This window comes from Zootoca vivipara, chromosome 3 (genome assembly GCF_965207765.1).
Source record: "Zootoca vivipara chromosome 3, rZooViv2.hap1.1, whole genome shotgun sequence".
Lineage (NCBI taxonomy): Eukaryota > Metazoa > Chordata > Lepidosauria > Squamata > Lacertidae > Zootoca > Zootoca vivipara.
Genome location: NC_142586.1, coordinates 116556057 through 116571409, shown reverse-complemented (window position 1 = coordinate 116571409; position 15353 = coordinate 116556057). Strand labels below are relative to the sequence as shown.

Sequence of the window (15353 nt, the reverse complement as noted above, 5' to 3'; positions counted from 1 at the left end):
GCGGTGATTGACACGAGAATCAGTGCTTCAATCACACACACACACACTTCTTTGATTGCACGTCGCATCGCAGACTCATCTCTTCCCATAAACTCTTGAGGCCATCTCCAAAACAAGGGCAGCTTCTCCCCCTCTTCCTCCTGCTATCATCCGCCCATCGCCCGTCACCCTAATCAAGTTGTAAATGAATCCCCCAACTCTGGCTAAGAAATTTCTGGCCAGAGAGATATTTTTAGCCCTTCCTTTCACGACACAGTTTGGTATCTTTGTTGTTGCTTTTAAGGGAGAAAAGAAGAAAATGCTCAAGTGGGGTTAAAGGACCGCTGGTGCTTGACTCCTAATCAGCTGTGAGGAATGGTTTTTATCCTGACTTGTCTCCCACAAGCCCTCTTCTCAGAAGTTGCTTAAATGATTGCTAAGGGGCTGCAAAGATATGTCTGTGCAGGAAATTTTGCCAGCTTGGGTCCCTCCAGATAGTGTGGGCACTTCCTGATCCATGGGATCATTGAACTGGAAGGGACACGAGGGTCATCTAGTCCAACCCCCTGCAAGACATCTACATTGGATCAGGTTCCATTATTGTGGTCTGAAGATGTGGACAAACTGCTTGGAGAAGTGCAGCTGGCCACCTCTTTGCTTGACCTCTGTCCATCATGGCTTCTTAGAGCTACCCCTAGTGGTCGGACTGGGTGCGACCAGGGAGTAAGCAATGCTTCGCTGGAAGAGGGCGAAATGCCACCCCCTTTGAAGGAGGTGGTGGTTGGTCACTTCCATAAGAGGTCCATGGAGGGGAGGGCCACAATGGCTGTGCTCTGCACCTCTGCAATCGGAGGCAGCAAAGATTCTGAATCCCAGTTGCTGGAAACCACAGGAGGGGAAAGTGCAGCTCTTGTGCTTGAATCCTGCTTGCGGGTTCCCCATAATGGGCTTCTGGTTGGCCACTGTGAGAACAGGATGCTGGACTTTTCTGTGAACTGCCCTGAGATCTTCAGATGGACACTATACAAAATAAAACTCTGCGATGTCTTCTGCTTTGGCGATCCCTTGTAGCCGAGCAAGATCCATAAACACGGTTTTAACAATGAGTCCGTAAGTGACTGTGGAGGCCAATTCTGGATCCACACGTCCTTCCACAGTGGGGACATTGGTTTCCGGGCGGGAGTTGATCATGGTGAGGGTTTGCCAAGCGTGCCTTCCTCTTAGCATGTTTCTCCCTTGTGACCTGAGTTCGAGTGTCTTCAAAGCCCATGTCACCTTTGGTCAAGGCTGTTCTCCAATTGGAGCGCTCACAGGCCAGTGTTTCCCAGTTGTCAGTGTTTTTACTACATTTTTTTAGATTTGCCTTGAGACAGTCTTTAAACCTCTTTTGTTGACCACCAGCATTACGCTTTCAGGGAAACCTCAGAGTCAGTACTTCCCATGGCCCCAAATCTAACTGATTTTCAGGTGCCTAGTAAAAACATTTTACGGTCATGAGTGTTTGATGGCTCCGCTTTTTAGTGCCTCTCAGTAGCTTGTAGAATTTTAAAGGGCCTGGGGGCCTTGTTGCTACTGAACTGTTTTTGTTTCCCCTTTTTATTTGGCTGTTTTAATTGTTTTGCCATTGGTGGTTCTTAAAACGAGCTGTGAATTGCGTTGAGAGTTGTACTGTATCTTGAAAGGCAGGGTGGAGTTCTTTTAAAAATACAGCTGCAGCCCTAAGCCAACTTTTGCGCACTGTGAGGAGTAAGGCTTGTTGAGTAAAGAGAGCCAGTGTGGTGTAGTGGTTAAGAGCGGTAGACTCGTAATCTGGGGAACCGGGTTCGCGTCTCCGCTCCTCCACATGCAGCTGCTGGGTGACCTTGGGCTAGTCACACTTCTCTGAAGTCTCTCAGCCTCACTCACCTCACAGAGTGTTTGTTGTGGGGGAGGAAGGGAAAGGAGAATGTTAGCCGCTTTGAGACTCCTTCGGGGAGTGATAAAGTGGGATATCAAATCCAAACTCCTCTTCTTCTTCTTCTTCTAAAGAGGAGCTTACTTCTAAGGAAACCTGCAGAGGACAGAGGAAAGAAAGTATGGTACTTCTTTCCACAAGGGCCAACATTGATGCCGAAATCCAGCATCGCCTGAGCTCTGCGAGTGCGGCTTTCTCCCGATTGAAGTGCAGAGGGTTTGAGGACCGGGACATTCACAGGGAAACCAAAGTGCTTGTTTACAAAGCTATTGTACTACCAACCTTACTTTATGCTTGTGAAACATGGACCACTTATAAATGCCATCTCCAACTCCTCAAAAGATTCCATCAACGGTGTCTCCAAATTTTTTTACACATCACTTGGGAAGACAGGCAAACTAATATCAGAAGAAGCAAAAATCACCAGTGTTGAAGCAATGATTCTTCAACATCAACTTCGTTGGACTGGTCATGTTGTTTGGATGCCTGATTATCGTCTTCCAAAGCAACTACAGTACTCTATTCCAAACTTTAAAATGAAAAGTGTAATGCTGGTAGTCAACAAAAGAGGTTTAAAGACTGTCTCAAGGCAAATCTTTTAAAAAATGTAGTATAAACACTAACAACAGGGAAACACCGGCCTGCGAATGGCCTTTCCTTTCCCTCCTGGGGGTGAGCATGCCACATTGCTTTCCGAAGCATGCCAACTGTACACAATGCTCACATCGCTTTCCCTGCATTGGCGAGGTAGGCGAGGGTTGCACGCACGTCACAAATAGAGCTTCCCCTCCAGCCAGGAAGCATAATTCTTCGTTCCATCTGCCAGCAAACCGTGGAGCCGGTCAGGAGCTATCTCGCCCTGCGTGAGATGAAACTCAGACCATGAATTTCACAAATAGAGGCAAGGGGGGGGAGAAACAAGCATATCCCTGGCTGCGCTCGGCCTGAGTCGCCGCCGTGTGACAGGCTTTGAGTACCCTCCTGCCTCGGGGTCCGATTCTCTTAATTTAGTTAATGAGTAACTGCACCGTCACAGATTCCGCTTGAGCCGTCACACGGCTTCAGCGTGGAGGGAAGGGCGTCATCGGAGCTCCCCCCCTCCCCTGCCGGAGCTCAGTTCCGGCACTGCTCAGGTGGGCGCCATTGCCATTCTAAGACAACAAAGGAGAAATTCATGCTGAGCTCTGGCACCTCTGTTTCTAGAAAAATGGCACTCGGCATCATCACTGTATTCTGCTCTGGTCAGACCTCACCTGGAGTACTTTGTCCAGTTCTGGGCACCACAGTTCAAGAAGGATACTGACAAGCTGGAACGTGTCCAGAAGAGGGCAACCAAAATGGTCAAAGGCCTGGAAACGATGCCTTATGAGGAACGGCTTAGGGAGCTGGGTATGTTTAGCCTGGAGAAGAGAAGATTAAGGGGTGATATGATAGGGGAGAAAGATTGTTTTCTGCTGCTCCAGAGAAGCGGACACGGAGCAATGGATTCAAACTTCAAGAAAGAAGATTCCACCTAAACATTAGGAAGAACTTCCTGACAGTAAGAGCTGTTCGGCAGTGGAATTTGCTACCAAGGAGTGTGGTGGAGTCTCCTTCTTTGGAGGTCTTTAAGCAGAGGCTTGACAGGCATATGTCAAGAATGCTTTGATGGTGTTTCCTGCTTGGCAGGGGGTTGGACTGGATGGCCCTTGTGGTCTCTTCCAACTCTATGATTCTATGACAGACATCTTCAAATATGTCAAGGGCTATCACATGGAAGATGGAGCAAGCTTGTTTTCTCCTGCTCTGGAGAGGAAGACTCAAATTTATGGATTCCATTTGCAAGAAATTGTCATAGGCTCAGGATACCAAGCCAACCTCTGAGATCAACTGGGGGAATGATCCCTCCATGGACTCATGCCAGTGACTCTATGATTCTATGATCACCTTCACAAGTCAACTGCAAGAGACCTTTCTGCACAACTTGTGAAAGCCCCCACCCGTGTTTCCTTTTTATTTGTTTATTTGTTTATATTTTAAAAATTGTGTCACTTTAAAAAAATCTATATCAAGGCAATTTATAGGAATAGAAGCATAAATCCATACAGGCAGCTCCCAGTTTGTGCAGGGGGTGCATTTTGAGTCATTGTGTGCTTGCGTGAAGTCTTGTGAAATCGGAAACCCTCCCCCTCCCTGCTCCACCCTTCCAGTGGTGTCTTGGTGACATTTCCTGGTCACTTCTGGGTTTGGCTACATGCACCTGCGCAATCACATTTATATCGGTCGTGCCTAAAACAGGAGTTGCCTGTACGGTAAAAACCATCCAGAAGGTTAAAAACGTTTGTGTTCCCCCCCCCCATAATTTTATTTGTATGCCACTTTTCCACACACAAAAATATCATGCCCAAAGCGGCTTACAACAAAGAGAGCAGGAATACATTTCAAAATCAAACATCAAAATCATGTCATAGTAACGTCATAAAACAACTGGCATCAAGTAACCATTGGGGGAGGACGGGTTCTGAACTGCCTGCGTTGGCCCGGCAGAATATAAGAGTTTTCAGCAGGCATTAAAAAATTGTCACAGAAGGCACCCCCCTGAATCTCTAGTGGCAGAGAGTTCCACAGGGCTGGGCCACTGACACTAAAGGCTTGGTTTCTTGTTGTTGACAAATGAGCCTCACCAACTCCGAAACAACAAGCGATGTTCCTGCAGATGATCTCAGTGTTTGAGCCGGGATGCGGGGGCGTAGGAAGGAGGGTAGGGACATCATTCCTTCTATTGGCTGCAGGCTTCCGACACCCTCATAACGGAAGCATCCCCAAAACATTGTAGGTGCTTGATAGACTGATCGATGTGGCATAGAAAACATGCTTTGTTTCAATTAGTTTGCACAAGGGTGTATATATTGCTTGATGGTAAGCATGAACCTCTGTGGGGAGGCAATTCTGCAGGACCGGTGAGAATGACCAAAAACCTACTGGGTTAGAGTTTTCTTCCACTTCTAGTGACCCAGAGTCAGAGAACGGGAAAGGACAGTTCCATCTCTTGACATAGCTGCCAAGTCTCCCGTTTTCCCCGGGAAATCCCCGTTTCCCCAGCTGTTCCTAGCTGAAAAAACAGATTTTTTTGTTTTTCCCCGGTTTATTCTGGCGCGGTGGCCATTTTGGAACTGGGCGGAGCATGCTCAGAAGCGACTTTTGATGCTGCTCTGCCCAGTTCCAAAATGGCTGCAGTGCGACTTCTGGCGTGGTGGCCATTTTGGAACTGGGCAAAGCAGCATCAAAAGTCACTTCTGAGCATGCTCCGCCCAGTTCCAAATGGCGGCAGCGCTACTTCCGGTCTGCTATTTCCAGCCCGGTCCCTTATTTCTCTGACAGCAACTTGGCAGGTATGTCTATTGAACATTCCACTCTCTCTTATTCCTTTTTGCAGGTTTTTGAGAGTTGAAACCATGAGGGTCCTCCTTTGGAACGTCTTGTTGTTCTGCCTGCTTGCGTACGCCCTCAGCGACTGCCGGAGAGATTGCCTGAACTGCCACAGACATTTGTATAGCCACCAGCAGGATGACTTCAGCCTTCTGGTGAGTAGTCCAAGCAGTGGCGGGCTTGGGTCATATGGCACCCAGTGAGAGGCAAACCTACCCGATCCATAATTTCTGAAACAGGATGTGAACCGATGCACATCCTTTGGAATTTGCACTTATCTGAATTTTGCAATGAGGTTCTCCAGTCAAATAGTATGTACAGAAGTGCAATAAAGATCAAATTAGGGGAGATGGCTTTTCAAAAATGCGTAAATTAGGCAGAATTGCACGCATTTGCACTAAAGTGCTGGTGGGTTTTTATGAGACCCTTAAAAGAAAAAAGTCACAACATCATGTGGAAATGTGGAGAACTGAACATAAGATTGGAAAAAAAGGAACCAAAATGGAGAGATTCACCCGTCCCTACCCTCAACACAGGCCACCTGAGACCCCTTCCTCACTCTGCCCAATGGTAGGGCCAGCCTGTTCTCGGTATGCCAGAAAGTAGGTAGCAATGATTTTTGGCCGCCTTCCAAGCTCCAGTCCTGGCAGCTCAAACACCAAGTTTCAAAGGAAAAGGTAAACACCGTTCTCATTTTCACGCTTTGCTGATCACGCTTGGCTGATCAACAGTGACACTTTTGCAATGGGCTTCTCCTCCTTCCCTCTCCCTCTCCCACTTCTGGTGCTTGTTCCTTCCCATTTGATGAGGATTTATGTCCCAGCCATTCCCTGCCCTGGCTCCATTTCTCCTTGAGTGGGGCCCAAAAGAAAGATCGTGGCATCTGTCTGCATTCATCTGGGTCGCCATCTGAGGCCACCTGAGGTTCCAGTCTGGATGATTCGCACCTGCCTGCCCAATAAGCTCATTTCAGGATAATAACCCCCCCCCCAAAAAAAAACCTCCTGTGAATCATCTCTGAAACAGAAAGTGGCTCTAGGAGAGGTCTTTGCCCATCTGGTCCCTTCCAGATATCCTGGTGCCATGTGATCATTTGGGGCTGGACTAGATAACTCTAGAGGACCCTTCCAACTCTACAATTCTCTGATTCTATAAAGAAGTCCTTTCTTCTACTGTATCTGTCATGAATCGTCCAACATTCCGCTTCATCAAATGTCCACAACTTCCATTGTTATGAGAAAGGGAGAATTCCCCCCCCACTTTCTCAATGTCATGCATGATTTTATAAACTCCTATGATGTAAATTAAAACGTCCCAAATGCTGCAGCCTTTTATTCCCCCAGAGAGGAGTCCCAGCATCTCCTTGATCATTCTGGTTGCCAAACGACCAAAGAGGGCTTCTCTGAAATTAAGACATGGACAGGATCCTTTGCCTCAAAATTATAGGAAGTTCAATGCACTCTTATGCCCGTGACCTTGAAGGGCTTCCTTTCCACAGCTGATACTGTCATGGCTGGACGGTTTGTGGATTGGAATGAATGGATGGATGGATGGATGGATGAATGAATTAGCAAACCAAGGAACGAAGCCAGCTTCAGCTGTCTGGGCTGGACTCTGCATGGTGCTGGCAAACCATTTCCTGCCCATTAAGAAAATGCAGTGGACAGATCATTAAGATTCATTCAGCCAGCCGCCTCATTTCAGGGAAATGGCAATTTCACCACCAGCTACACACACACACACACACACACACACACACACACACACACACACACATAAAATGGGTGCAACCTTGAATCTCACTCCCAGGGAACTGCAGAAGGCAGAGCTTCTCTGCTAGTGTTGTGCAGTGGTTAGAGCAGGGGGTCAGCAAACTTTTTCAGCAGGGGGTTGGTCCACTGTCCCTCAGACCTTGTGGGAGGACCGGACTATTTTGGGGGGGGGGGGTAAACGAATTCCTATGTCCCACAAATAACCCAGAGATGCATTTTAAATAAAAGGACACATTCTACTCATGTAAAAACACGCTGATTCCTGGACCGTCCGTGGGCCAGATTGAGAAGGTGATTGGGATGGCTCCGGCCCCCAGGCCTTAGTTTGCTATTAATGGGTTAGGGTCTCAGACTCGGACCAGGGAGACCAGGCTTCAAATCCCCCACTCAGCCGTGAAGCTCACTGGACAATCTTGGGCCAGTCATTCGCTCTCAACTGAGCCTACCTCACAGGATTGTTGTGGGGATTAAATGAGAAAATGGGAAATCATGCGTGCCCCAGTGGGCAACTTGGAGAAAAAATGTGGTATATAAATACAAAGAAAGGAATAAATAGAAAGGAAGGAAGCAGGGCCGTCTCAAGCCGGTTGGGCACCCTGGCGCCGTGGCGCGGAGATCACTCCGGCGCACCACCGAGACTACCCCTAGAGCCGGGCCTGAAAGGAAGTGCCCCCCAAACTGCCTGCACAAGAGAGATGTGATGGCCACACTGTTGTTTAGTCGTGTCCGACTCTTTGTGACCCCATGGACCATAGCACGCCAGGCACTCCTGTCTTGCACTGCCTCCCGCAGTTTGGTCAGACTCATGTTCATAGCTTCGAGAACACTGTCCAACCATCTCGTCCTCTGTCGTCCCCTTCTCCTTGTGCCCTCAATCTTTCCCAACATCAAGATCTTTTCCAAGGATTCTTCTCTTCTCATGAGGTGGCCAAAGTATTGGAGCCTCAGCTTCACGATCTGTCCTTCCAGTGAGAACTCAGGGCTGATTTCCTTCAGAATGGATAGGTTTGGTCTTCTTGTCACACTAAAGAGGGCCAGAACTTGCTTTTTTTTGGATCAGAGTTCTAGGCAAGAGTCATCTGGGAATGGGTGAGCAGATGCAAGTTAGATGGCTCTCCTGTCTCCTGCTCTCCTGTCAGGGATTGGCTGGGCACAGAGGAATGGGGGGAGGGAACAGCTGGGGAACCCACACACCCACACCCCAGAAGAAGGCTCAGAGCCCGGGGATTGGTGGTGGGAGGGCGATGAGTGGCCCGGGGAAGAAGACTGGGAAGAGTAGATGTCAGAAGTGGAAGCGGTACCAGGGCTTAGTGAGGAGGGAGAGTCTGTGGCAGATAGAAGTCCAGAATCAGAAGCAGGCGATGAGGGAGGAGGGAGGCTAAGAGGCAGAGATGAGTCAGGCTGGTACACAGTTGTGGGTGTTTCCCCTTCCTGCTGCAACAAGCTCCCCTCCTCCCTGCATAGCTGCCAAGTCCGGATCGTAAAGATCCGGGATCGGCAGCGCGCGCATGACCGAAAGTTGCGTGACGCAACTTCCGGTGCGCTTCGCCCTTCTATGGGCACCAGAAAATGGCGGTGCCGGCGCCGGAAGTCGCTTCTGCGCATTACCGGAAACACGTAAAAGCGACTTCCGGCACCGCCATTGCCATTTTCTGATGCCCATAGAAGGGTGAAGCGCCACCGGAAGTCGCGTCACGCAACTTCCGGTCATGCGCGGAAGCGACATCCGGCGCCGGCGCCGCCATTTTCTGGTGCCCATAGAAGGGCAAAGCGGCACCAGAAAAATGGCCGCCGGGAAGAAGCGAATTTAAGGGACAATGCCGGGATTTTTCGCCAAGCGGGAGACCGCCGGGAAACGGTGAGAAAAAAGGGGTTTTCCCGGCGGATACGGGATACTTGGCAGCTATGCCTCCCTAGTTTGCAAGAACCAGGAGAGGCACAAAGAGGGTGGAGAAGTCAGCTTCACGCAAGCACAGTCTCGAATCGCTTGGGGAAAACCCTGGAGAGGAGAGGGCTTAGGCAGCTGTGGGGAGGCGGGGACCTTCATTCTCCTCAACTACATCATAGGGGCCAGACAAGGCCGGATTTAGGTTTGATGAGGCCCTAAGCTACTGAAGGCAATGGGGCCCTTTATATGTCCAGCTGTCCTTTGTCAACAAATTGTAGCTGTTTTTTGTGTTGAAAATATGCTATATGGTAATTTCTGGACCTAATAGGTATCTAAAGCCATTTGCGCATGTTGCCATGCAACCAATCCATGCAGAATGTAGGCACCCTATATACAGAAAGGAGCAAACCAGTGATATTTTAGGGAGCAGGCGAGCAGACGGGGCCCATGACTTACATCATAGGAGCCAACACAACACAAAACACTGTTGCTGTATGAAGGTTTTATTTTATTTGTTTTATATTTTGGAAATGTACATCCAGGGGTGTTTTTTCCCCCTGTTTTTTTTTTTGGGGGGGGGGCCTCCAAGAGAGTGGGGCCCTAAGCTAGAGCTTGTGTAGCTTATACGTAAATCCGGCACTGGGGTCAGACCTACCAGAGATGAGTCGCTGTGCTCATTACGCCTGACACTCATAGCTGCCAAGTTATCCCTTTTTTTCAGGGATTTTCCATTATGCTGAATAGGCTTCCTCGCGAGAAAAGGGAAAACTTGGCAGCTATGCTGACACTCCTGTGCAGATCCTGTTTTTTCTAATAAAGAGTTAATTCCACTTGCCTTGTGTGATTGAACGCTGGTTTCACAGACTGCCTTCCTAGAGACACCACTTCTCTGAAACCTTCAAAACTTCAGATCCAAACAAACAAACAGAAAGTTCCTCTTCCCTCACTCTCATCATTCACATGAGTGCTTGGGAATTCCAGAGACAGGCTTCCTAGCAAGGGTGTCTAATGCAAAGACTGGCCCCAGATAGCATAGGATGACAAGGTTGGATTGCTGGCATTCGCACTTCGCTTGTATTTGAGAAGGTGCCAGTCTTGCATATATTAGCAGGTAGCTAGGAGTGTTTTTTTCCCAGACCCCAAACTTTCTCTGTTCATCTCTTCTCACCCCATAACTAATAGATTGCAAACAAAAAAATTCCTTCAGTAGCACCTTAAAGACCAACTAAGTTTTTATTTTGGTATGAGCTTTCGTGTGCATGCACACTTCTTCAGAAGAAGTGTGCATGCACACGAAAGCTCATACCAAAATAAAAACTTAGTTGGTCTTTAAGGTGCTACTGAAGGAATTTTTTTATTTTACTTCGATCCAGACCAACACGGCTACCTACCTGTAACCAGATTGCAAACAGGTTCTTAGAGGGATCACTGACTTTCATCAGAAGTCAATTGTAAGACAGTAACTTCCTTTCCCCCCCTTTGCTGGAAAGGAATTGAATTCACAGCAAGGGGCCTTTGAGTGCCAAGAGCGAAGAACCCAGCTCTCTTTTCACGCTCAGGTTGCTAAACCACTTTCCGTACTTCTGCAATCAGGCTGCTATTTCCAAAGGCTTCCCCATCACCACCACCTTTCATTAGCAGGTGAACTGCTTGCATTTAATTCTACCCACTCTCTCTCTGTGTGTGTGGTGGCTTGTCTGTATTTTTTTTAAAAAAAATGCAGCCCTGCAAAAGTCTAGCTGTACTCATTTATTCTGCACAGCCTGACTCAAGGAAGAGCAAAGTGGGGAACTTGGACTAATTATAAGTTCTGAAGTTTCCTGGGTCTTCTGAGCTGAGAGTTCTACATTTTTGTCCCAAATGGCTTCTTCACGCAGAAGGGAGGCCTTTTGAAATTGCCCTTACTTTGGCAAACTGAGCTGAGAGGGATTGCTGGTGACAGCTGATCTCATGTGGGGAGCCAGCATGTGGAAAGCCCACTGACCAGGCCAAATAAATGCAGGGGGCAGCTTCCAGTGGCATATTAGAAGAACGAAAAACCCTTTTCATTCATTTGCTGTACAAATTTAGATGCCGCTTTTCCCACTCTCAAAGCAATGAACTTGATCCAGAAGCAGCAGTTCTTGCTAAATGCTGCAGCGCAATTGCTGACGGGGTGATATTTTGCCAGCATATAGCCCCTGTTCTCAGAGATGCAGCCCACCCGGGAAACGAGTTTCCCATTCTGCTGAATTCTGCAGCAGAATCCCATTCATGGATTCTGCAGTTCGGTGCTGATAAGGAAAAATTCTGGGGTGAGAGACTACTCAACAGCCCAGCTCATCAGGGTGCAAGTCCCCCGTGGGTCCATGTGGTCAGTAAAAGAAGGAAGTTGCAGCCAAGTCATTTGGAGCAAAACGGCGGTCAGTAGACCATGATCTTTATTGTTGCGCAACAGGTCTCCACAGGAGTAAGAACCCTGAGCATGGGGCGACATTCTCTCTTAAAACTTCCCTCTTTCCACCAGAATACATTTCGAGCAGCATCATTGAGATATCATCACTACATCACTAGCAGATCACAAATGGGGAGGGATACAAGGGTCACACAAGTTCAACATAAGTTCACTTTATCAGAAACCTTTCCCAACCCCTCTTAAGTCCCCGAAAGAACAATAAAACTCTTTGCACATCCTTGCCCTCAGGACTTGTCTGGAGATGGGCTTTCAGAGCACCTGACTTGCTAAACTGCCTCTGTGGGTGTCCATTGTTGCCCCCCCCCCCGTCACTCCCTGGGTGGGGTGCCTTGCATGTGCTCTCACGCTTGGGGAATAATGGCGCGATGCCCTGTTCCTGCTGCCTAGGAGACTTCCTGCTTCTTGGTTCATGGAGAGAGGTGGAGCCCAAATTCAACTTTCTTTAAGGGTTAAAATGGCATTGGAATGAAGAGAGTTGGTTAAAGTATGGATTTTCTACAAATTTACAGTGGTACCTTGGTTTATGAACACAATTGGTTCCAGAAGTCTGTTCGTAAAATGAAGCGTTCATAAACTGAAGCGAACTTTCCCATTGAAAGTAATGGAAAGTGGATGAATCCATTCCAGATGGGTATGCGGCGTTTGTAAACCGAAAATTCATAAACCGAGGTGTTCGTAAACCGAGGTTACACTGTATAAAGCTAGATATCTTCCCTGAGCTGTCAAGTTGAAAGGATTCATTCGACTTGTATTTGTAACATTGAAACAACTTTAAAGATGTGCACAAACACCCGTCATTTCCGTAACAGTGGTTACAGTCTTCTTAAGCCACTAGTTTAAAAAGGAGATTCATTTTTAAATAGCCTGCAGCTATTTTAATAATAGCCCTTTCCTAGCTTTCCTCCTTCAAAGAGAAAGATGATTAATGTAACCCCCGGTGCAATACTCCTGAAACTAAAAGCACACACACACACACACACCTCCTGAAACTGTTTCTTCCTTCCTCCCTCCTCTGCAGATCTGCGTCATGGAGTGTGAGGGGAAGCTGCTCTCCAGCGCCACCTGGGGGCTGTGCAGCAAAGCCACCGGAGGCAAGGCTCCTTTGCCCCTCGACCTCGACAGCCTGGAAGACGACGCCAGCCGGCCCTTGGAGATGTGGAACGGCGGCCTGCTGCCAAGCAGAGGCGGCCTGAAACGCCTCGGCAGTCTGGCCAGGGTGGCGGACCTCGACAAGGCCGGGGGCGAGAAGGGGGTGTCCAAGACAAGCGGCTTCTTCCGCCAAGCAGAAGGTGGAGAGGGTGACGGGGTCCAAGCTCTGCTGAGGGACTTGCCGGCCCAGCTCGACATCCCGAAAGGGGTGAGCGGCTTCCTGAGCGGGCCGTTCGGTTATGAGCCGGTGGGGGAGGCCGGTGTGCAGGAGCTCCAGAAGCGGTTCGGGGGCTTCATTGGGGTCCGGAAATCGGCTCGGAAGTGGCACAACCAGAAGCGGTTCAGCGAGTTCTTGAAGCAGTACCTGGGGATGTCTCCGCGATCCGTCGAGTACGATGACCTGGCCGACGACCCGAAAGAGCAAAACGAGATCTAGGCGGACGGACTCCCCCCCCCTCCCCGGCGTTCCCGGTTTTTTTCTCGTACCACCAACTTATAGTGAATTGGTTCAGGTCTGCCGAAGCCTAAGAAGTCAACCCCGATTTAGTCCCTTTCTGTTCCCGTTCTATTTATCGTGGCCCCCGTGTTTGTCGTCCCAGACCGGGAGTCGAGGCGGCTTGCAAATAAAAATACGCAGGGTGGATAAAATGCAAAGAGCTAAAAAGATCTGAGAGATCATCGTTCGAAAGCAACTGAGCTCTGACAGAATTAAAAGACTATGAAAAGAAACGGTGCAGATTATGGAAACAGCAAAGTGCTATTAGAAGCCCTTCTTCGAACAAACACTTCCCAAAGGCCTGTTGGAATGAAACAGTCCTCACCTGCAGGTGGAAGAGCAGTGAGAAGGGAGCCTGTCTAGCCTCACTAGGGAGGGAGTTCCAAAGTTGCTCAGGAGGAGCCACCACCGAGAAGGCCCTCTCCTGTGTCCCCACAAAGCACTCCAGTGAAGGTGGCAGGACCGTGAGAAGAGCCTCCCTTGAAGATCTCAGAGACTGGGCAGGTTCATATGAGGGAATATTGTCTGTCTGATTGTCTGGACCTAAGCCACGTAGGGCTTTAGATTGATTGATTGATTGATTGATTGATTGTACTCCAGATGCTTTTGGTCTATGAGTCCCATCACCCCCAGCCAACACTGTTAGAGGTGACCCACGACACCCCTTTCACATCTGTAAGCAATCTATATTTTAGTGTGTTGACCTTTGGAACTCCCTGCCAATTGAGATCAAGCAGGCGCCTTCAAAGTACACTTTTCAATATCTGCTAAAAACATTTTTGTTGAACCAAGCCTGCCAGTTATCTAAAATGCTGGAGGAGGAGGAGGAGGAGGCGGAAGAAGAAGTTTTTTTAAAAAAAATTAATTCTTTTTCCCTTTAAAAAAAATAGGTTTTTGTTCTTTTTTGCAAACTGCTTTCAGTTTTATTTTGTTTTTACAATCAAGCGGTATATAATTTTTATGTAATAAATTAATTAAAACATTGGGGGCAGGTTTAGGAAGGCCACTGTGATTGTGCAGACAAGTTATTGACTTCTATATAAGCTTCCTTGGGATGTTTATAGAATCAAGTTGGTACCCTGGGGGGTCATCCAGTCCAGCCCCCTGCAATGCAGGAATCTCAAGTAAAGAGTCACTGACCACCTGAGATAGCTAGAATTCATGAAGCAAGGCTGCGGTTTCTGGCTTACAACTTTGATATTTGTTCTATTTTAGTGCCAGAATTTAATTGGGACTGAGTCAAAATCCTGGATTATGTTCCCAAAACGAGGTTGACATCTTTGGATTGGCAGTACTGTGGTGTTTGTGGATATTTTGTTCCCCGTTCCTCATCCCTCTCGGGGTCTCTCTCTCTCCCCCTATGGCATGCATTTTGTCAAAGCCGCTGTCTATGGGCTGTCACTTTCAAAGGTGTATTTTTGTAAGGAGCCAATGAGATTCCGGTTGCCCCCTTCCTCTGCCCTGCCTGGCAACAATCATCTCCAGAAAAGACCGCATGACTGAAAACTAGCAATGTAGCAAGTGCTGGGCACACCTCCTTCTGTTAACCATTGAATGTTCAAAAACAGGGGAAATGAGACCCAAAACCCTGTTCTTTTTAATTGTTGCAGACGCCAAGATTCCTCCATTAAACTTGTACATAGCAAAAAGAAAAAAAGAGAAAAGATTAATAAATTACTTTTCTATTTCTACTGTAGCGTTGTGGTCGGCACACCGTCAATCAGCATGGTGCTAATGTGCTACCTGAGCATATTCTCCATCCACACCCCTGTCTCTGCCCTGGCCACCCCACTCTCTCAAGTCTCGGACGGAGATATGAGTCAGAGGCCTTCCTTGCAGACCTGGCGCTCGCCCGTGGCTCACTCGAACTCACTCCCCAACTTTCCTGAGCGGCAGGAAATTTCAAAGGAACTTTTAGGATCGCTTTCCATGCACGGGGGTTGTTTTTGCAGCACCTTTGTATTTGCACACTAAATTCGGCAAGAGTGAGGGGTGTCAGAACGGCCAAAGCCCAGGATTGTAAAATGCGTGTGCCAAAAACATTTGAAAAGAAGAAGAACATGCACAGGTGTTTATACAATAATGCCAGGTGCCTCTGAGCTAAGGTGGGAAAACTGGAGTACTTAAAGATGAACATAGATTGGCATTGACAAAACCTAGCAGAATGGGACACAATTGTCTCTGTCCCAATCTCTAAGAGCTCCCAGGGGCTCCAGAAATTGTCCACAGTTCAGCTTCCTAGGAATGAAGCT

General features: G+C 48.1%; 1 protein-coding gene across 1 annotated transcript in view; it reads left to right on the top strand.

The window, feature by feature from the left end:
• PNOC (prepronociceptin) overlaps positions 1-14790 on the top strand; it is a 37002-nt gene extending 22212 nt beyond the window's left edge. Inside the window, exons 2-3 of the mRNA XM_035110819.3 lie at positions 5349-5496; positions 12475-14790. Coding sequence (XP_034966710.1) covers positions 5368-5496; positions 12475-13041 — 696 coding nt within the window. The 5' untranslated portion in view covers positions 5349-5367 and the 3' untranslated portion in view covers positions 13042-14790. The remainder of the gene's footprint in view (positions 1-5348; positions 5497-12474) is intronic.
• Positions 14791-15353: the final 563 nt, after the last annotated feature.